The sequence below is a fragment of the Grampus griseus genome (assembly GCF_964374135.1).
Source record: "Grampus griseus genome assembly, chromosome: 16".
Classification (NCBI taxonomy): Eukaryota; Metazoa; Chordata; class Mammalia; order Artiodactyla; family Delphinidae; genus Grampus; species Grampus griseus.
In genome coordinates, this window is record NC_139010.1 from 48,461,898 (window position 1) to 48,484,306 (window position 22,409).

The following is a 22,409-nucleotide window of genomic DNA, read 5'->3' on the forward strand; positions in this document are numbered from 1 at the left end:
GTTTCCTGTAATGGTGTTACATACTGTCCAGGGAGGCTCCTCTTAGACTTCGTTCTTATTGTTTCAAGCAAAGGATTATTGGATCTACTCCTGCAAGTGTACAATGTGCTTTGAGAATCTGTCTTCTGTTAGTTTTATCTGAGGGGTTTTGTTTGTGTTTTATTTGATTTTCACTGCATTTGGCAGTCCTTCCTCATTTATGGTGGTGGCTCAGGGTACAGAGGTCTCCTAATTTCTTTGAAAGGGGCATTTGCATTTCTTTTTCATTCTTCTTTTTTTAGAGTGATTTCTGAGAGAAGAGAGCATATATATCTTAATTCCATCATCTTAAAACCCAAAGCTTTGTTTATATTTTCTAGTTAAGAGCACTTTCAGTGTTTCATTGCAAAATATGATGTTTGGCATAGTCACTAGTAGTTATCCTTACCAAGTTAAGAAAATTTCTGTTTCTTACTAAAACCTTCTATTTATTTATTGTTTTTAAGATCAGGAATGTTTGCTGAATTTCTGGCATCTAGGAAGATGATTTTTTTTTCCTCTTTAATCTTCTAACATAGAAATTACATTAGTACATTTTCTAATACTGAATTATCCTTACATTCCTTCTTTCTTATGATAGATTCTTTTACTGACTGATTTTTCTTCTAGTTATAAGTCATGTTTCTTGTTTCTTCATGTATTTCCAGTAATTATTTATTAGATACTGGACACTGTGAATGTTATGGTGTTGAATGCCTGGATTTTGTCTTCTAAGTATTGAATTTTGTTTTATTTTGCAGTTAAGTTACTTGTGGATCAGTTTGATCCTTTTCAGGCTTCATTTTTCTGAGTTTCATGCTCTCGACCTGACCTTACAAAACTCAGAAACAAAACCTTACTTATACACATGTCTTTACTATTAAAGTATGTCTCTTCTGGGGTCCAGATTGAAGTCCTGGATGTCTTGGTATCTATGGAAGCTCTCTCTACTTAGGCCGCTTGGAACATGAATATCGCTCAGCCTTGTGATAGCTCTGGAATTGATCAGCTTACAACTCCCACGGCCTTTGGCAGCAGAATCAAGGGGACCCCCCCACGATTTTTGGAGTTCTTTTTCTGTGTAGCTTCCTCCTCTCTGATACTCTACCCTGCTAATTCCAACCACTTCAGACTTACTAAACTCTGAGTTCTGACTCCTCAACTCAGCAAGACTGCCGAATTCTGCTTGACATCCTTTTCCCTGTGCCACAGTTTGAAGCGCCTCTCCTTTTTCATTTCTGATACTATTTTTGTTTTATTTCTTGAATAGATTTGGCAGAACTTTATCTAATTCTTTTTATTTTAATTTTTTAACGTTTACTTTGTCCCTTTTGCTAACTTCTTAATTTAATTGCCTCTTTAATATATGTTTAGTTTTGTGTTTGGTATATGGCAGTGGCCTACCCTTGCTCTTGCTCTTAAATTTACGGCTTGCACTTAATTTCTCTAGGGACTCTTCTGAGAAGAATGGCTCATAACTACTGTGTAGTCTTCTCTTGTACCTCTTTTGGGTTTCAAGATTTAGTCCTTTATTTTTGGTGTTGGATCAGAATGATACATGAGTACAAGTTTGACATTCAGATAAAGGCTACCTTAATCACCAACTCCAATTCAAGACCTCTCCACAGAAATCTACCACTCCTGTCAGTTTGATGTGTACTTTTCAACCTTTTCTGTGCTCTATTTATAATTTATACCATTCTTAGAAATGTAAACAGTGTAATTGTGTGTGTATTTTGCTAGTAAATGATATTATACTGTATTATTCCTTTTTTTTTTGTCTTCAACAAATATGTTTATTGTACAAAGATTACCCCTCATATAAATTACTGCAGCAGGGCTTCCCTGGTGGCGCAGGGGTTGAGAATCCGCCTGCCAGTGCAGGGGACACAGGTTTGATCCCTGGTCCGGAAGATCCCACATGCCATGGAGCAAGTAAGCCTCTGTGCCACAACTTCTGAGCCCACGTGCCTAGAGCCCGTGTACTGCAGCAAGAGAAGCCACCACAGTGAGAAGCCCACATGCAGCAACGAAGACCCAACACAGCCAAAAATAAATAAATAAAATAAATAAATTTATTTTTAAAAAAATTACTGCAGCACACAACTACAGGAATTCACAAAGCAATTGACATTTACTGAACAACGTCTGTGTGCTAAGGGCATTTTTGAGGGCTTTGCACAATTCTCAGGAGGTACTAGAACTCTCAGTTTGCAGATAATGAAAGTAAGACTCAACTAAATTATGGGATGCGTCCAAGATTACAAAGCTAATAAGGAAGAGATCCAGCATTTGAACTAGATCTGTGAAAGGCATAAGGATCAAAACACTGAAAATAACTGACCAGAGCTTCCCCTTGCATAGATGATAGCTTTCAATTACTTCTCATGAAAATGAAGAAGGAAAATTATGTATTCCTTTGCTAGTCTGCAATCAAGATGTCAGGAGTATTGGTCTCCTCAGAGGGCTGTAAGAGAAGTATCTGTTCCAGGCCTCTCTCCTTGACTTACAGATAGCTAGCTTCCTTCCCTACATATCTGTGTACAATCCTTCCCCACCATCTTGCTCTTCTCCTGCTACCAACAGCAGTTAGACAACATACACTGGGTTTTATACAAAAACCCAGTACAGGGCTTCCCTGGTGGCGCAGTGGTTGAGTGTCTACCTGCGGATGCAGGGGACACGGGTTCGTGCTCCGGTCCGCGAAGGTCCCCCATGGCGCGGAGCCGCTGGGCCCGTGAGCCATGGCCGCTGAGCCTGCGCGTCCGGAGCCTGTGCTCCGCAACGGGAGAGGCCACAACAGTGACAGGCCCGTGTACAGCTAAAAAAAAAAAAAACCCAGTACATAAAGAGCACTCTGGCCATGATAGGTTCAGAAATGGCATAATATTGCCCCACTGAACTACAACAATAATAGTTGGTGGGTCTGATCTATTGCAAGTAGCAGAGGCCAGTAAGTATTTATCATTCTTAACCTGCTCTTCTCATTTAGCAGTATGTTTTGGAGATCTTTCCATGTCAGTTCATGTAGATCTATAAATAATCTTATAGTATTCCATAGTATGTGTATATCACAGTTTATTTAAGCCTCTACCTATTAATGAAATTCAGGTATTTCCAGGAAATTTGGGGGGGGGAGCTCCTTTAAGCAGTGCTACTCTAAGATATTCTTGTACATTGTCTCTTGTGTTCCTCTGTGAATATTAGTTTATAAGAAACAGAATTAAACGGGCCTTAAAGATGTGTGTTTTTGTGTATTTTGCCAGTCTGTCCTTTAGAACATCTGTATTAATACACATTCCTTCTAGTACCAGTTTTCCATATCCTTGGTCTACTTTTTTTTTTTTTTTTTTTTGCTGTGTTGGGTCTTTGTTTCTGTGCGAGGGCTTTCTCTAGTTGCGGCGAGCGGGGGCCACTCTTCATCGCGGTGCGCGGGCCTCTCACTGTCGCAGGCTCTCTTGTTGCGTAGCACAGGCTCCAGACGCGCAGGCTCAGTAGTTGTGGCTCACGGGCCTAGTTGCTCTGCGGCATGTGGAATCTTCCCAGACCAGGGCTCAAACCCATGTCCCCTGCATTGGCAGGCAGATTCTCAACCACTGCGCCACCAGGGAAGCCCCCTTGGTCTACTTTTATTACTGTTTTTGCCAAACTGATACATGAACCAAAGTAACTCATTTTCTATCTGGTTTCTACCTTCCTGAAATTCTTAAAAATTCCGGATTCACTGTTGGCACCTTCTATGCTGTAATGAATATTCTTCTATGTACATTTTTTCTTTTTTCTGTATATATCTTTGCTATCATCTTAAAATAATTTTAGAAGAAAGCGGAGGTGAGCACATGTCTTTAACCCAGTATCTTGAACTGTCATGGATGCTGGATTACTGCTTGTGAGTACTACTAACTTGCTCTTGCGTGTCAGTCTCTACATTCCCATTTGGGTTTGTGTCTCAGCATAAATCTCTGTGTCATGGACCTTTAGGTTCAACCCTTAAATGCTTGAAATGGTAAGTATAAACTCTGTAAATGCTAAGATTCTACTATACTTTGTGTAGAATAGTGATTAAACAATGTAACCTTTTCTGAAAAAATCATGATTAAATCAGAAAATCTGTTACATTAATAAAAATTAATAGTAATGATTTTTGAAATTTGTATTTTTAGGTTTTAGAATACTTAAATGATCTGAAACAATATTGGAAAAGAGGATATGGGTATACGATTAATAGTCAATCCAGCTGCACCCTGTTTCAGGATATCTTTCAGCACTTGGACAAAGCAGTTGAACAGAAACAAAGGTAAAAACTTAAAAAAATTTGTTTTTTGATGTATTGGGTTGGCCAGAAAGTTCATTCGGGTTTTAGGATCTTATGGAGAAACCCAAGTGAACTTTTTGGCCAACCCAATATATTCTGAGTGCCCAGTTACGCTTCTGGAAAATGTTTTATAATGGGTGATTTTTAAAAATAGATTTTGCTTATGTTTTTTAAAAATAATTATACTTACAAAAGAATTAGATGACATATGTAAGTTATAAAGCATATAAACATATAAACCCTCCATTCAACCCAGGAACTGGAACATTACTAATAATTTGCATGTGTCTATTTATGTGTTCCTTAGTGACTCAATTTTCCTGCCCTCCCTTGCCCCATTTACTCCCTATCCCCTTTAACTACTATTCTGCATTTGGTGCATATCATTCCTTTGCCTCTATAAAAAGGCTTTATTATGAATGTATGTGTGCCCAAACAATATGTTTAGTTTTGCTTAGAGACATAAGCAAATGGGACTTGTTTTTTTTCCCCCTCAACATTACATTTATAATATTTATCATGTTGTTGCATATACTGTAGTTCATTCATTTTTACTACAGTACAATATTCAATAATGTTCAATATTCAGTAAATAAATACCACAGTTTATATCATCTTCTCTTGTCAGTGGGCATTTGGGTAGTTTCTGTTTTTTGCTATTATAAATAGTGTAATTGTACATGGTTTCTGGTATGAATTTTTTTTTGTTTTTATTTTAAATGAGAGTTTCTCATCAAAAAGTCTCTGTTAACATTCATACTTCTCAAAGTTTAAAAAAAACCTTTTCATAATTTGAACATTTGGTAGAATATAAACCCCATTTTATTTGATAAATATGCTTCCTTGAAAGCTTATACATTCACAGTTGGAGATGAAAATCATGCTATAAACACTGAGACAGAAAGACTGAAGATGGTGTATTTAATTGGGTTGGCAGTATGAAGTTTTATATACATACAGATATAGCGAGAAATTATGTGAGTTTGTGGATATGACTTTAGTTTGTGGAATTTTCTTGGGTTTGGGAATTAGGGACCATCTGTACTAGATCTGGTTTTCTTCCCTGACTTACAATGGTTCAACTTATGATGTTTTGACTTTTTGATGGTGCAGAAATGATACACATTCAGTAGAAACTGTACTTTGAATTTTGATCTTTTCTGGGGCTAGCTATATGCAGTATGATACTCTCTTATGATGCTGGGCATTGGCAGTCAGCCGCAGCTCCCAGTCAGCCATGCGATCACGAGTGAAACACTGCTAATATACTTACGACTCTTCTATATCTATACAACCATTCTGGTCTTCACTTTGAGTACAGTGTTCAATAAATTATATGAAATAGTCAACACTTTATTATAAAATAGGCTTTGTATTAGGTGATTTTGCCCAACTATAGGCAAATGTAAGTGTTTTGAACACATTTAAGGTAGGCTAGGTTAAGTTATGATGTTTGGTAGGTTTTTGACTTATTGATGTTTTCAGTTTAATGATGGGTTTATTGAGACATAACCCCATCATAAGTGGAGGAAGATCTGTACTTAGTTTCTGCTACCAAACACTTTTTTGGGGCAAAATAGTCAAGGAAAATTCCATCTTGAGATAGGCATTAATTTCTTTCCTACTTGGTTTTATGAACTTTTTAAAACCCTTAGACTTTATGAGATAACAGATCTTTACTGTTTGTTCATTGTTTATTTGTTTGTCCCATTGTTGAATGTGAGGTAATTAAAATTGTGTCAGAAAGATTCTTAAGTAACTTTTGCAAGGTTTGCTGTTACAATTTGATACCAGATTCAAAGCTTAAGTAAGAATTTTATCATTGGTGTTTTAAAAATAAGTATTTCTGTACACTGGAAACTACAAAGCATTACAGAGAGAAATTAAAGGTAACCCAAATAAATGCAGAGAGATACTATCTTTATGGATTGGAAGACTCAGATTGATCATCTGTAGGCTGACTGCAATCCCTATTGTAATTCCAGTAGGTCTCTTTGTAGAAATCGAGAAACTTATTCTAAAACCTATACAGAAATGCAAAGCACCCAGAAGAGCTAAAACAATTTTGAAAAAGAACAAAAAGACTTAATAAATACCTGACTTCAAAACTTATAAAACTATAGCCGTAAACAAATGGATCAATAGAATAGAATAAAGTCAACAAATAAATTCCGATATATATGGTCAGTTTTTGACAAAGATGCCATGGTAATGCATTGGAGAAAAGAATAGTCCTTTCAACAAATGGTGCTGGAACAATTGGACATCCATATGTTAAAAAATGACAGACCCTTACTTCACACTCTACACAAAAATTGATCATAAATTTAAGTATAAAATGTAGAATTAGAAGACTTCTAGAAGAAAATGTAAGATCAAGCAGCAAGGATATATTGTACAGTGTAGAGACATATAGCCATTATTTTGTAATAACTTAAACAGTATAATCTATAAAAATATTGAACCATTGTGTGATATACCTGAAACTAGTATAATTGTAAATCAATGATACTTCAATTTTAAAAAGTAAACAGAAAATATAGGATCAATGGCCTGGATATAAGAGCTAAAACAATGAAACTCTTAGAAGAAAACATAGTAGTAAATCTTCATTTACTACTCTGCCTATTTGGGATTAGGCAGAGATTTCTTAGATACAACACTAAAAGCACAGTCCATTAAAAAATTGATGAAATGGACTCCATCAAAATTAAAAAATCTTTGTGCTTCAAAAAACACTATCTGGAAAATGAGAAGACAAGCAATAGACTTGGAGAAAATAATTGCAAAACATATATATGATTAAGGATTTGAATCCAGAATATATAAAGAAGTTATATCTCACTAGTAAGGTGACACATAACCCAGTTTTAAAAAAGGGCAAAAGATTTGAACAGATACTTTACTAAAGAAGACATATGGATGGCAAATAAGCACGTGAAAAGATACTAATAAACTATCTACTGATTATATTATTAGATATTAAAACCACTGTGAAATACCAGTAATACCCCTAAACTGGCTGTAAAATAATAGAAAAAATATATATATTGGTCTCTGCCCCAGGTTCTTGACACAGGGCTCCTGAAACCATTGTCATTTCCTGGGTGATAGGAGTGTCTTTTGTTCTAATGAGGTGACTGTATAGGCTCATGGATGGCTCCAGGATGATGACTGGTCACCAGAAAGACCAAGCCATGATTAGAAGCTTGGAATTTTCAGCCCCATCGCCGCCCGCCCCCCCCGCCCCCACAATTCTCTTGAGAAGGGGAAAGGGCTGGAAGTGGAGTTAATGATCAATCTTGGCTACGAGGTTCAGGGAGCTTGTGGGTTGGTGAATGAGTAGAGGTGTGGCGAGAGTGGCTTGCCTGGAGAGGACATGGAAGCTCTGTGCCCCTTCCCACATACCTTGCCCTGCACATCTTTTCCATCTGGATGTTCATCTGTATCCTATGTCATATATCCTTTTTTAGTAAACTGGTAAATGTAAATAAGTATTTCCCTGAGTTCTTGAACCACTCTAGCAAATTAAACCCGAGGAAGGGGTCATGAGAACCTTCTATCTGTAGCCATACTGGATAGAAGTTGTGGGTAACCTGGGTGACGACCTACTGCTTACAATTGGCACCTGAAGTGGGGGCCAGTCTTGTGGGACTGAGCCCTTAGCCTGTGGGATCTGATGCTGTCTCTAGGTAGATAGTGTCAGAATCGAGTTAAATTTTACAACAGCCATCTGGTGTCACAGAAAATTGCTTAATGTGGGGGAAAAAACCCTACACATTTGGTAACCAGAAGCGTCAGAAGTATTGTGAATGTGGTGATAGTGTGAGAGTAAAGGAGAAACAGAGGAGGAAAGGACTACGTATTTTTCTTATTCACCAGCTAAAATTAAAAAAATATATATTTTACCAAGTGTTGGTGAGATGTGGAGGAACTGGAAACCTTATGCACTTTTGGTGGGAATGTAAAATTGTATAGCTGCTTTGAAAAAGTTTGACAGCTTCTTAAAAAGAATCTTCTTAGGACTTCCCTAGTGGCACAGTGGTTAAGAATCTGCCTGCCAGTGCAGGGGACACGGGTTCGAGCCCTGGTCAGGGAAGATCCCACATGCTGTGGAGCAACTAAGCCCGTGCACCACAACTACTGAGCCTGCGCTCTAGAGCCCGCAAGCCACAACTACTGAGCCCACGTGCTGCAACAACTGAAGCCCACACACCTAGAGCCCGTGCTCTGCAACAAGAGAAGCCACCACAATGAGAAGCCCGTGCACCACAACGAAGAGTAGCCCCTACCCGCTGCAACTAGAGAAAGCCCGCACGTGTAGCAATGAAGACTCAACACAGCCAAAAATTAATTAATTAATTAATTATTTTTAAAAAAGAATTTACTAATTCAGAAAAATGGCACCTTTCCTTAGAGTTTTTTCAGGATGACCCCAAAATGCTTATGACATGTAAGAATGAAATCAGAACATTCTCTAACACTGTATACAAAAATAACTCAAAATGCATTAAAGACCTAAATGTATGACTAGGTACTATAAAACTCCTAGAGGACAACATAGGCAGAACACTCTATGACATAAATTGTAGCAATAATTTTTTTGATCCATCTCCTAAAAAGGAAATAAAAGCAGACATAAACAAATGGAACCTAATTAAACTTAAAAACTTTTGCACAGCAAAGGAAACCATCAACAAAACGAAAAGACAATCTACTAAATGGGAGTAAATATTTGCAAATGATATGACTGACAAGGGGTTAATATCTAAAATATATAAACAGCTCATACAATCCAATATCTGAAAAACAGGCAACCAAATCAAAAAACAGGCAGAAGACCAGAATAGACATTTTTCCAAGGAAGACATACAGATGGCTAACAGGCATATGAAAAGATGCTCAGCATCACTAATTATTAGAGAAATGCAAATCAAAACAACAATGGATATCACCTCACACTGGTCAGAATGGCTAACATCAAAAAGTCTGCAAATAGGGGCTTCCCTGGTGGCGCAGTGGTTGAGAGTCCGCCTGCCGATGCAGGGGACACGGGTTCGTGCCCTGATCCGGGAAGATCCCACATGCCACGGAGCGGCTGGGCCCGTGAGCCATGGCTGCTGAGCCTGCGCGTCCGGAACCTGTGCTCTGCAACGGGAGAGGCCACAACAGTGAGAGGCCCGCGTATCGCAAAAAAAAAAAAAAAAAAAAAAGTCTGCAAATAACAAATATTGGTGAGGATGTGGAGAAAAGGGAACTCTTGTGCACTGTTGGTGGGAGCATAATTTGGTGTGACCACTATGGAAAACAGTATGGAGGTTCCTTAAAAAACTAAAAATAGAACAACCATATGACCCAGCAATTCCACTTCTGGGTATGTATCTGGAAAAAGTGAAAACACTAATTCAAAAAGATACATGCCCCAAAATGATCATAGCAGCAGTATTTACAATAGCCAAGATATGAAAGCAACCCAAGTGTCCATCAACATACAAATGGATAAAGAAGATGCAGTGTATATGAGTAAATACAATGGAATATTACTCAGCCATAAAAAAAGAAAGTTTGCCGTTTGCAACATGGATGGACCTGGAGGGTATTATGTTTAGTGAAATAAGTCAGACAGAGAAGGGCAAATACTGTATGATATCACTTATATTTAGAGTCTAAAAAATAAACAAATGTATATAGCAAAACAAAGTCTCACAGATACAGAAAACAAACTAGTTGTTACCAGTGAGGGGAGGGAAGTAGGGCAGGGCACAATAAGGGTATGCGCTTAAGACATAAAAACTACTGGACTTTCCTGGTGCACAGTGATTAAGAATCCGCCTGCCACTGCAGGGGACGCGGGTTCGATCCCTGGTCCAGGAAAATCCCACGTGCTGCAGAGCAACTAAGCCCGTGAGCCACAACTACTGAGCCTGCGCTCTAGAGCCCACGAGCCATAACTACTGAGCCCACGTGCCACAACTACTGAAGCCTATGCGCCTAGAGCCTGTGCTCCGCAAAAGAGAAGCCACTGCAATGAGAAGCCCGCGCACCGCAAAGAAGAGTAGCCCCCGCTCACTGCAACTAGAGAAAGCCCACGCACAGCAATGAAGACCCAAAGCAGCCCAAAATAAATAAATTTTTTAAAAAGACATATAAACTACTATATATAAAATAGATAAGTAAATAAGATATATATTGTACAGCGCAGGGAATTATGGCCATTATTTTGTAATAACTTTTAATGGAGTATAATCTATGAAAATAATGAATCACTATGCTATACACCTGAAACTAACATAATGTTGTAAATCAACTATACTTCAATTAATTGACATGGACAGATGAATGGATAAAGATGTGGTATATATACACAATAGAATATTACTCAACTGTAAAAAAGAATGACATAATGCCATTTGCAACAACATGGATGGACCTAGAGATCATCATATTAAGTGAAGTAAGCCAGACAGAGAAAGACAAATATGATATCGCTTATATGTGGAATCTTAAAAAAAAAATGATGCAAATGAACTTACATACAAAACAGAAATAGACCCACAGACATAGAAAACAAACTATGGTTACCAAAGGGGAAAGGAGTGGGGAATAAGTTAGGAGTCTGGGATTAACATATACACATTACTATACATAAAATAGATAACCTACTGTATAGCACAGGGAGCTATACTCAGTATTTTGTAATAACGTATAAGGGAAAAGAATCTGAAAAAGATTATGACTGAATCACTTTGCTGTATACCTGAAACTAACACAACATTGTAAATCAACTCTACAGTACTTCAATTTCAAAAAATTAAAAACAAAACAAAACAAAAAAAACCCATGCCAATGAGCAGTCATTCCTCATTTACCCCAGCCCTCTCAGCACTAGGCAAGCACTAATCTACTTTCTGCGTCTGGATTTGCCTTTTCTGGACATTTCATATAAATAGAATCGTATAATATGTGGTTCTTTGTGACTGGCTTCTTTGATTTAGCATAGTGTTTTCAAGGTTCATCCATGTTGTAGCATGTATCAGTATTTCATTCTTTTTTTATGGCTGAATAATGTTTCATTGTATGAATATACCATATTTTGTTTATCTGTTCATTAGTTGATGGACATTAGAGATATATTCACTTTTGGGTTGTTGTGAGTAATGCTACTGTGAACATTTGTATTCATATTTTTGTGGGGACTTATTTTTATTTTGCTTCGGTATATACCTAGGAATGCAGTTTCTAGGGGGTCAGCAATTTTGACTATCAGGGATTGCTAAAGAATATTAAAACTGTAGATGTGTATACAATCCCTGACATGCAGTGGTTCCTGGATGTGATCTGAAGATGAAGCATTCCAAGCTGAGGTTCGTCCATTTATAGTAATCTAGATTACCTGCTAGGAAGTTTTGTTTTTATCCTAACAGTTTTAGTTTATTTTCTTATAATTTGCTTATCTTACCCACAAGTGAAGTACAGAGGGAAAAAAATGCAACAAACTGAGTACTCCATTATGTTAGGTAATAGCTGACTGTGTTTTTAAATACTTAGAAGCTAATGAGACTAACTTTCATGGGTGGCTTGTTGAATGAGATGCAGTAATATAGAGGCAATGTGATGTAGTGGGCAGATGCTTGGGTTTGGTTTGAGTCCTGGTTCTGCTTTATTGATGCTGCAGATTCCCCACTTCTGAAAAGGCGAATATCTCTCCTGATTCACAGGGTTGTTGTGATAATCAAATGAGGTAGTGTCTATTAAAGCACTTAGTATAATGCAGTATACAAAGGTGGTATTATTATCGTATACGAGAGTTCTCTGGTCAAAACATGTCCTTAATGTCTTTGTCGGACATTCACACACCTCCCCTCCCTCTGCTGCTGTGATTATTCAAATATTGGAAACACATATTTTGTAGTACTTAGTCTCTTCAAATTTTCATGGTCTTGAGCTCATTTCTTAAACTAATTCCCTTTTCATCAGCAAGATGGAGAAAATTTTTACTTGTTTTGGAGGACTACTCCTGAATTTTTACTCCTTTTGGAGGACTACTCCTTTATTTGTGAATTGAAAAGAAGATTCATTCAACAATATTTTAAACGTCTACTGTGATACATGTCAGGCAGTGTCTTAGGAGCTGGATATAGTGATGAGTAAGACAAAGTCATTGCACTTGTGACTCTTACAATTGAGAGAAGATAGAAATGTATATAAAAGCCATGGGCCATGGTATAATTATTCATGTAAGTTTGTAAAACAGTATAAAAAGTTAAAGGAAGGAGAGTTTGACCTTGTAAGTCAGGAAATGATTTTGGCCACTGCCTCCTTTTCTAACTGAGGAAGGAGAGTTAGCACTGATTGTGAAGAAACTGGCAGGTGCTTTTCAGAGACTGGTTTTCGCTATACTAAAAGACTGATTAGGGTTTTTAAAAAATATGCATTTAGCCGAATCAAGATGAAATCTTAAATAAGTAGAGGGAAGAAAGTGAGTTTAGAGACTTCTGTCAGATTTCTTTCCAAAAAACAGATTGACACTATCCAATTCTATGAGCAGTGCCAAAATTAAGGGTACTTCTCAAGAAAACCAGTATATGCTCAGCAAAGGGAGAATAATAGGTTACAAAAAACAAAAAGCTAATAGACTTTTTTAGAGCAGTTTTAGGTTCACAACGAAAATGGGTAGCAATTAAAGAGTTCCCTCGGGCTTCCCTGGGTGGCGCAGTGGTTGAGAGTCCGCCTGCCGATGCAGCGGACACGGGTTCGTGCCCCGGTCCGGGAGGATCCCACAGGCCGCGGAGCGGCTGGGCCCGTGAGCCATGGCCGCTGAGCCTGCGCGTCCGGACCCTGTGCTTCGCAACGGGAGAGGCCACAACAGTGAGAGGCCCGCGTACCGCCAAAAAAAAAAAAAAAAAAAAAGAGTTCCCTCACACTACCCCCTCTCCCACATACACAGACTTCCCGCTGCTAATATCACACACCAGTGTGGTATAATAATAATGTTTTAACAGAATATTTTATCTTTGTACTTTTTATGATCTGTTCTATCAAAACAATGAACCTTTTTTCTTCATGACTTTTAAAGTTCTTTTTTGAATTTGTATTGAGTTTATACCAAGTGTGTTTATATATGTATATGTATACATATATACAAAAGCAATATTTTGTCATTAATATTATCTGAGGAAATGTCTTTCACTTAATTCTAGAGTTCCCAGACTACTGTTTGCTATCTCCATCCCTCCTCCACCCCACTTTGAGATGATACTGTGTACACAGGTTGTTCTCTTTTTTTTTGTTATCTTTTTATATTAACATTAAATCAAAGATATTCTTCAATGTTTCTGAATATTTTTCAACATAATTTTTATAGCATGTTTTACTTCACAGAAAAATTGGAGATTGCAAATGATGTTAATTGACAAGTGTCAACATTTTGGTTAAATATAACCAGTCCTCCAAATGCATAGTCCTTGGCTCTTATTAGGATCTTGACTTTATTTTCCTTCTTAAACCATCACTACAGTGATGGGATTAAAGTTAAAACCAGTAATTTTACTACTTAAGCAAATTTAAACAGCTATTGCTGTTTAAGCAGCTGTGATGAGAAAAGCAGATTGAATTTACTGAATAAATGAGATATATCTGGATTTTATTCTACTTTCCCATTCCCCATTACCTCTGTTAGTATATTTTTATTTTTATTTTTTAACTGGGGGGATTCAGTAAGTCACTTCCTTACTTTTTCAAAGTAAGGTTTATATTCTGGACTATGTATTAATTACCTCATGAGATCTTCCATTTTGTCAGGGGTACTCTCAGATACCAGAAGTAATTGCTGTAAATATATGTTATGGTCATTAAATAACTCTCATTAGCCTTTATCTACCTTTTCATTGACTCTCAAATCTTTGATGTTTTTATATTTCACAGTTGAATAAGAGTATGGCTTTTTAAGTTGTGTAGTTCCACATTTTAACATAAGATGGCAGCATTGAAATAAAAGTATAGTGGCACCAAGAGATTACTTAGCCCATTGTAACCAATGAACTTTGTCTTTTAAAGTTCTTAGGAATGTATACAGATTCTAAATTCTCAGAATATATTCTTGCTTGTTTTTTTGCTAACTTTCCGAAGTCAGTGTTCCATAGAGTTTAACTAGGTACCAGGATAGTGCTAGTTGTTGAAAGATACTGGCTAAATATGGTAAAAGCCAGCACAGCCTGGCTATGCTTTGAATTCAGATTCAAGTGTCCATTGGTCTTCTGGAAAGACATGTTTTGACTCTCAGTAGACTGTAGATCTGTGATGTCTAGAACTTTATTTCCCTGCTCTGTCCTCAGTGTCTAGAACAAGCCTGCCATGCAGTTGGTGCTTAGTATGTACCGAAGGAATATCTACAGTCCTTGTTTATCCTCCCAGGCATCCAAGCCACAAACCTATGCATCATTCTTGACTCTATCTCCCTCACCTTCTACATCTACTCACCATATTGTGGGGTTTGTTTTTTTTTTTCTTCCAGTTTTATATCAAGCCCTTTGACTTTTCTTCATCCCCACTGCTACCATCTCAATTCAGGCTAATATATTCTCTCTGTTAGATTTTAGCAACTGCCTCCTAAGTGAGTACTTCCCTGATTTTAGTTTTACTTCTACTCCAATGCAGCTTATGATGCAGGCAACAGAGGGTATATACGAAGTTGAATACATTTAAATTATTGTCTCAAGGAACTCATATCCTAGTTTGGAGGATATCTGTATGACAGCACTAAAACAGGTAAAAAGAAATACTGAAGGAGAATTGATTTGAACTGTTGGGGTTTGGTAAAGGCTTTATGGGAGGAGGAGTTTTTGAGGTTGGTCATTGAAGATTTCTTTCACAGACCTCAGCATACCAACTATTAATACTTGTTTTGATTTTTTAAAACTTTATTGAAGTATAACTGATGTGAAATAAACAACACATATTTGAAGTATACAATTTGATGAGTTTTTACATATTTATACACCCATGAAACGATCACCATAATAAGATAATGAACTATCCATCGCATAAAGAAATTTCTTTGTGACTCTTTCTAATGTACTTCCCACCCCCCATTCCCAGGCAGACCACTGATCTGCTTTCTGTCACTATAGATTAACTTGTATTTTCTAGAATTTTATATAATGGAACCATATAGTATGTATATGCACATTTTTTTTGGTTTGGCTTCTTTCCCTCAGCATAATGGTTATAAGATTAATGTTGTGGGTATCAGTCATTCATTCCTTTTTATTTAGCATTTTACTTAGTATTCCATTATATGGATACTACACAATTTGTTTATCCATTCTCTTTATGATGGACATTTGGGTGTTTACAGTTTGAGGCTGTTACAAATAAAGCTGCTGTGAACATTTGTGGTCTTCGTATGAACATATGCTTTCATTTCTTTCGGGTAATTAATACCTAGAGATGGACTAGCTGAGTCATATTTAGGTGTATGTTTAACTTTTTGAGAAACTGCCAAACTCTCCCCACCAGTGTGTGAGTTACAGTTGTTCTACATCCTGGCCAACACTTGATATGGTAGGTATTTTTAATTTTAGCCATTCTCATGGGTGTGTTGGAGCACCTCATTGTGGTTTTAGTTTGCATTTCCCTAAAAACTAGTGTTGGAGGACAGAGGGATTGAAAAGTGCCCACCAAACTGATAAGGCATCTTGAAACGAAAACAAAAGTTGGGCAGCTCCATGTAATCAATGGATCCGTTATTATAGGGTAACTTACGCACATGGTGGGATCAGGGTCAGGCGGACAGTGATCTGGAAGCATTCACAACTGTACTCTGCACCGCCAAGGGGGCATCGCGACAGTTTTATAGTTAACTTAGGGTATGGGGGTGGGAACTTGGAAATAGGATGTGCATTCCTAAGTCAGGATTCACGAATGGGTAATGAGTCTCCTGGGCACTGGGAATACGTCAGTGAAGGTTTTTATTGTTTGGGGACGAACAGAGCATTGAGGCCACCTGGTCCTGATGATTGTTAAACAGTATCTATTAACTACAAAGCCCTTGATGACAGAGTAGTGATTCACTGCTACACAGTACAGTTCTGGGCAGGGTCAGTGGAAGGAGAAACTCTAAGGGCTCAAGATGGTATCAGTTATGCTAACAGCCATACAACTAGTGATATTGAGCATCTTTTTGTGTGCTTATTTACCATCCATATGTTTACTATGGTGAAGTGTCTGTTCAAATCTTTTGCCATTTATTAACTGGGTTGTTTATCATTTTTACTGTTGTTGTAAGAGTTCTTTAAGTATATTCTAGATACAAATTCTTTCTCAGATTTATGCTTTACAAATACATTCTCCTAGTCTGTGGTTTACCTTTTTTGTGTTTATAATAATGTTTTTTATGGGCTAATTTTGGCCCACTATTGAGGCAATTCCTCCTGAGCATCTATTTGGCACCCTGTATATTTTGAGGTTTTCCTAGTCTGGCTTGTGTGAACACAACCTATTCCTGGCCTTGTGTTAGCTTTGGGCATTTTTTTCGCCTCCTTCTTTTTAACACTTTTTGTCTGGGTTTGGATAGTTTTCTCACAGACATGAGCTGATCAGTACTAGCTGAAAACTTGAGGGGAGTCCCTGTAGATCTCTCTTCTGTGGTACTCTAGCCTGTGTATTCTAGCCAGCTTGGCCTCCCTAAATTTTCAGTTCTGTCTCATCTGCTCAGGAAGACTGCCATGCTCTGTTTGGGTTCCCCTGCCCTGTGCTGCAGCCTGGAAGCTCTGGGCAGTTAAGATGGGACAGCTGTTGGGATTCACCTCATTTGCCTTGCCTCGCTCTTATTCTCACTATTGTCGAACGTCTCAAAATTGCTGTTTCATGTATTTTGTTTGGCTATATAGTAGTTTAAGGCAGGAAGGTAAATCCAGTCCCTGTTACTCCATCTTGGCTGGAAGCAGAAGTTATTTCTATGTATTTTTGCTTGAGATAAAATTTTATGCTTGAATCATTTCATTCTATATTTGTGTTAAACTGTCAAACCTGATGCTTCTCCATATGTCTCATTGGAGCTGATGCTTCAATCAGATGTAAAAGAAGACTTCAAAAAAATTTTTTTTTCCTCCTAATTTTCTTCCCAAAGCATCTCATATCTCTGGCAGTTCATGTTGCTTATTTGTGCACTTACATAAGTATGGGAATTTTATGAGTTGTCTAAAGCTCTATTTGATATTCCTGGATCATGTTTAAAAATACACTTTGTGTAACGTTAGTTGAGTGTGAAACATGAATTAAGAGCTTAGAAAAATCTAAGCTGAGTACATTTAGGGAAAAACATGCAATTATCAGTTGTTTTTCTAGTTGAGCTTTTTGGGGGGTGTTTTACTTACTTTGAACACATGCATAGTCATCAAACGTCAGTTAACAACATAATTTTAGACTTCAAATTAAATTTGGTTTTTAATGGAAGATTTGATAAAATCTCCTTACCAACTTATATAAGTAAAAAGAGGACTGTAATTTAGAGAACTGCATTCTTATCTTGCTAGATAACATTAGGTAATTCACTTGTCTTTTCCTTATTTCTAAAATGAGCAAATCTTGACCAGATCTCAACCCTAAAATATTAGAATTCCAACTGTGTATTTCTACATATATTTCATATAGGTTATTTGTTTTCTTATATTTGTATTAGTAGTTTACATTTTCTAGGGTTGTTAAAATTTTTTAAAGCTAAAATGAACCTCTGTAAAAGTGGTTTTGTCAGTTTTTGGAAAATGTGACATTTCAGTTTTAATGCATCTTTATCAGAGGGAGAAGGCAGAGTTAAAGGCATTTTATTCCTTGTTTTTTGGGAGACTGTTGTGCTACGAGTTCTAAAGAATATCATTACAAGTCAGAGATATAGTTAATATGAGAAGTGTGACTAATAGAAGTCTATGTTTGTTGAAGGATTAGAGTATGCAGCCAAGATATAGAGAACAGGAACAGCATGATTTAAGAAAAATAGGAATGTTCAAAGCAAATTATAGAATATCTGAATTTTTCTTAATTTGTTAAGTGGTTAAAGGTAAAAACCTAGTTCTGGGTGTCATGGCATCTTGAACCTCACAACTCTGTTTATTGAATGGCCATATGATACAAAGAAAGCTATTTACATGGGACCATAGGTAGAATGGAATGTAGCAGTCTTCATGCGCTCAGCAATTTTCTGGCAAAACTATGTGCAGTGGCCTTATATTAGGAACTGAGTAAACTGAGAAGTGATTTTTTTTCACATTCTTTCCCTTTTTGTCCTCCCATACATTATGTTCTCTTGTTCTCTCTGGTCTTTCTAACCCCCCAGCCCCCAGACAGACAGACAGACACACACACACACACACACACACACACACACACACACACACACACACACACTTCTGTACTCCCTCATTCAGACATATGCACACACACTTACCTAGTGGCTGTTGTCAGTATTTTGGGCTTAATCATAAACCAACTTTGCTTTGAAGAAGCTTGGGAATAAAACCCAGAAAAATTCCCATGCCATCCTCGGAACTTGGGTATATTTAAGGAGAAGCTGGGGATTTGGTTCTTTCAAACAGCAGTTGTGCCTGTACTAAGTGAAGTAAATCAGTTCCTAGCAGGTGACTTAGAACACTTCTAAGATGCACTCTCCATTATGAGACAAAGCAAAGAGTGTTGTGTTCCTGAGATGGAACCCACTACCTTCACAAGAATTACTGATTTACTTTACAGAAACCTGGCACATACCTTTAATGGCTTCTGATGAAAGCTGGACCATAAATAAATACTTTTGTATATTTGTTTTGACATCTTTAGAGTTACAAAAATAACCCCACATTTAAAAATCACTGCTATATGTGCACACACAGAAACTCCACAACTCTTTAGCCTCCACTAATTGAAGGTATCCAAGTCCCCATTTTTGGGTGTTTGGAAGTAATTTAGAATAGAAACACAGTATGTTTTTACATGTAACATGTGTGCTGCTTAACTTTGTCAAAGAAAACTGAGATGTGAGTAAGTCATTTATAGCAGGGCAAACAGGTAGAAGCATGAGCAGCTATTTAAGAGGGACTATTTTAACTCTTTGGAAGGAAAAATGTGCTTTTTTGGTCACATATATTCCCATGTAGTAGTTTTTTTGTTGTTGCTTAATTAATAAACTTTATTTCCTAGAGCAGTTTTAGGTTTACAGCAAAATTGAGCAGCAAGTACAGAGTTTTCTCATAAACTCCCTACCACGTGCCCCCCAACCTCCCTTACTATTGACATCTCACACCACAGTGGTACATTTGTTATAATTGATGACCCTACATTAGCACATCATTATCACCAAAGTCCATAGTTTCCATTAGGGTTCACTGTTGGTCTTTTACGTCTTCTGGGTTTGGACAAATGTATAATGACACGTATCTGCCATTGTAGTATTGTATGGAATAATTTCACTGCCCTAAAAATCCTCTGTGCTTTGCCTGTTTATCCCTCCCTTCTCACCAACCCCTGGCAACCACTGATCTTTTTACTACCTTCATAGTTTTGCCTTTTGCAGAATGTCATATAGTTGGAATCATACAATATGTAGCCTTTTCAGATTAGCTTCTTTTACTTAGTAATATGCATTTATGTTCCCTCCGTATCTTTTCATGCTCTGATAGTGCATTTCTTTTTAGTGCTGAATATTATTCCATTGACTGGATGTACCACAGTTAATTTACTCATTTACCTACTAAAGGACATCTTGGTTGCTTCCAAGTTTTGATAATTATGAATAAAGCTGCTATAAAGATCGATGTTCAGGTTTTTGTGTGAACATACGTTTTTAATTCATTTGCATGAATACTAAGCATTGCAGTTGCTGGATCACATGATAAGAATATGGTTTTTTTGTAAGAAACTTCCACAGTGGCTGTATCATTTTGCATTCCCACCAAGAATGAATGAGAGTTCCTGTTGCCAGCACTTGGTGTTGTCAGTGTTCTGGATTTGGGCCTTTCCAATAGGTGTGTAGTGGTATCTCATTGTTTTAATTTTTAATTGCCTAATGACATATGAGCACCTTTTCATATGCTTAGTTTGCATCCGTATATCTTCTTTTCTGAGGTGTCTATTCAGATCTTTTGTCCATTTTTTAGTTGGATTGTTTTCTTATTGTTGAATCTTAAAGAGCTCTTTGTATATTTTAGATAACAGTCTTTTATCAGATGTATCTTTTATAAATATTTTCTGTCAATCTGTGACTTGTCTTCTCATTCTCTTGACGTTGACTTAAGTAGAGCGTACGCTTTTAATTTTAAGGAAGTCCAGTTTATCAATTATTTCTTTCATGGATTGTGCCTTTGGTGTTGTATCTGAAAAGTTATTGCCATCCTCAAGGTCATCTAGGTTTTCTCTGATGTTATATCTTCTACGAGTTTTACATTTAAGCCTCTGATCCTTTTTGAGTTAATTTTTGTGAAGGGTGTTAGGTCTGTGACTAGATGTTTTTTGTTTGTTTTTTTTTTTTGCATGTGGATCTCTAGTGTTACAGCACCATTTATTGAAATGACTGTCTTTGATCCATTGTATTGCCTTTGTTCCTTTGTCAAAGATCAGTTGACTTTATTTACAGGGGCCTATTTCTGGGCTCTCTCTTCTGTTCCATTGATTTGTCTATTTCACTAATACCACACTATCTTCGTAACTGTAGCTTTATAGTAAGTCATGAAGTCGAGTAGTATCAGTCCTCCAACTTTGTTCTTCTCCTTCAATATTGAGTGTTGGCTATTCTGTGTCTTTTGCCTCTCCGTATAAACTTTAGAATATATCCACAAAAATAACTTGCTGGGATTTTTTTTTTTTTTTTTTTTTTTTGTACGCGGGCCTCTCACTGTTGTGGCCTTTCCTGTTGGCGGAGCACAGGCTCCGGACGCACAGGCTCAGCGGCCATGGCTCACGGGCCCAGCCGCTCCGCGGCATGTGGGATCTTCCCGGACCGGGGCACGAACCCATGTCCCCTGCATCGGCAGGCGGACTCTCAACCACTGCGCCACCAGGGAAGCCCAACTTGCTGGGATTTTGATTGGAATTGTGTTGAATCCATAGATCAAGTTAGGGAAAACTGACATTTTGACAATATTGAGCCTTCCTATCTGAGAGCATGGAATATCACTTCATTTATTTATTCTTTGATTTCATTCATAAGAGCTTTGTAGTTTTCCTCATATAGATCTTGTACGTATTTTGTTATTTTATACCTAAGTATTTCATTTTTAGGGTTGCTAGTGTAAATGGTAATGTGTTTTTAATTTCAAATGGAAATTTGATTATTGTTAGTATATAGAAAGAAGAGCAGTTGACTTTAGTATATTAACCTTGTATCTTGCAATCTTGGTATAAGTGCTTATTGATTCCAGGAGGTTTTTTTTGTTGATTCTTTGGATTTTCTAGATAGATGATCATGTCATTTGCAAACAAAGACAGTTTTATTTCTTCCTTCTCAATATGTATACCTTTTATTTTATTTTCTTATCTCCTCTCATTAGCCAGGACTTACAGTACAATGTTGAAAAACAGTAGTGAGAGGGAACGTTCTTGCCTGTACCTTATATTAGCAGGAAAGCTCTGAGTTCCTCAACATTAATTCTAGGTTGGGTTTTTTTTTTCTCTCAACACTTAAAAATATTTCACTCCACTGTCTTCTTGCTTGCATGGCTTCTGAAGAGAAGTCAGGTGTAATTCTTATCTTTGTGCCTCTATAGGTAAGGTGCTTTTTTCCTGTGGCTTCTTTCAAAATTTTTTTTCATTATTTTTAATTTTCTGAAGTTTGAATATTATATGTGTAGGTATAGTTTTTTTTTTTTTGGAATTTGTCCATTCAATATTCTCTTCCTAGATCTGTGGTTTGGCATCTGACATTAATTTGGGTAAATTCTCATTCATTATTGATTTAAATATTTCATCTGTCCCTGTCTCTCTTTCTTCTCCTTCTGGTATTCGCATTACATATATGTTAATTTAAACCTTTTGTAATTGTCCCACAGTTCTTGTATATTCTGTTCCGGTTTTTTCCAGTCTTCTTTCTCTA

The 22,409-nt window shown here is 37.1% G+C and overlaps 1 protein-coding gene across 2 annotated transcripts in view; it reads left to right on the forward strand.

Annotated features, from left to right (window-relative positions):
• MINPP1 (multiple inositol-polyphosphate phosphatase 1) overlaps positions 1 to 22,409 on the forward strand; it is a gene marked incomplete at its 5' end in the record, with an annotated part of 46,691 nt that overhangs the window by 13,011 nt on the left and 11,271 nt on the right. The window contains one exon of one of the 2 annotated variants that reach the window (XM_082673502.1): positions 4,182 to 4,315. The exons of the other annotated variant lie outside the window; for it this stretch is intronic. Coding sequence (XP_082529628.1) covers positions 4,182 to 4,315 — 134 coding nt within the window. The remainder of the gene's footprint in view (positions 1 to 4,181; positions 4,316 to 22,409) is intronic. 2 annotated transcript variants of the gene reach the window in all.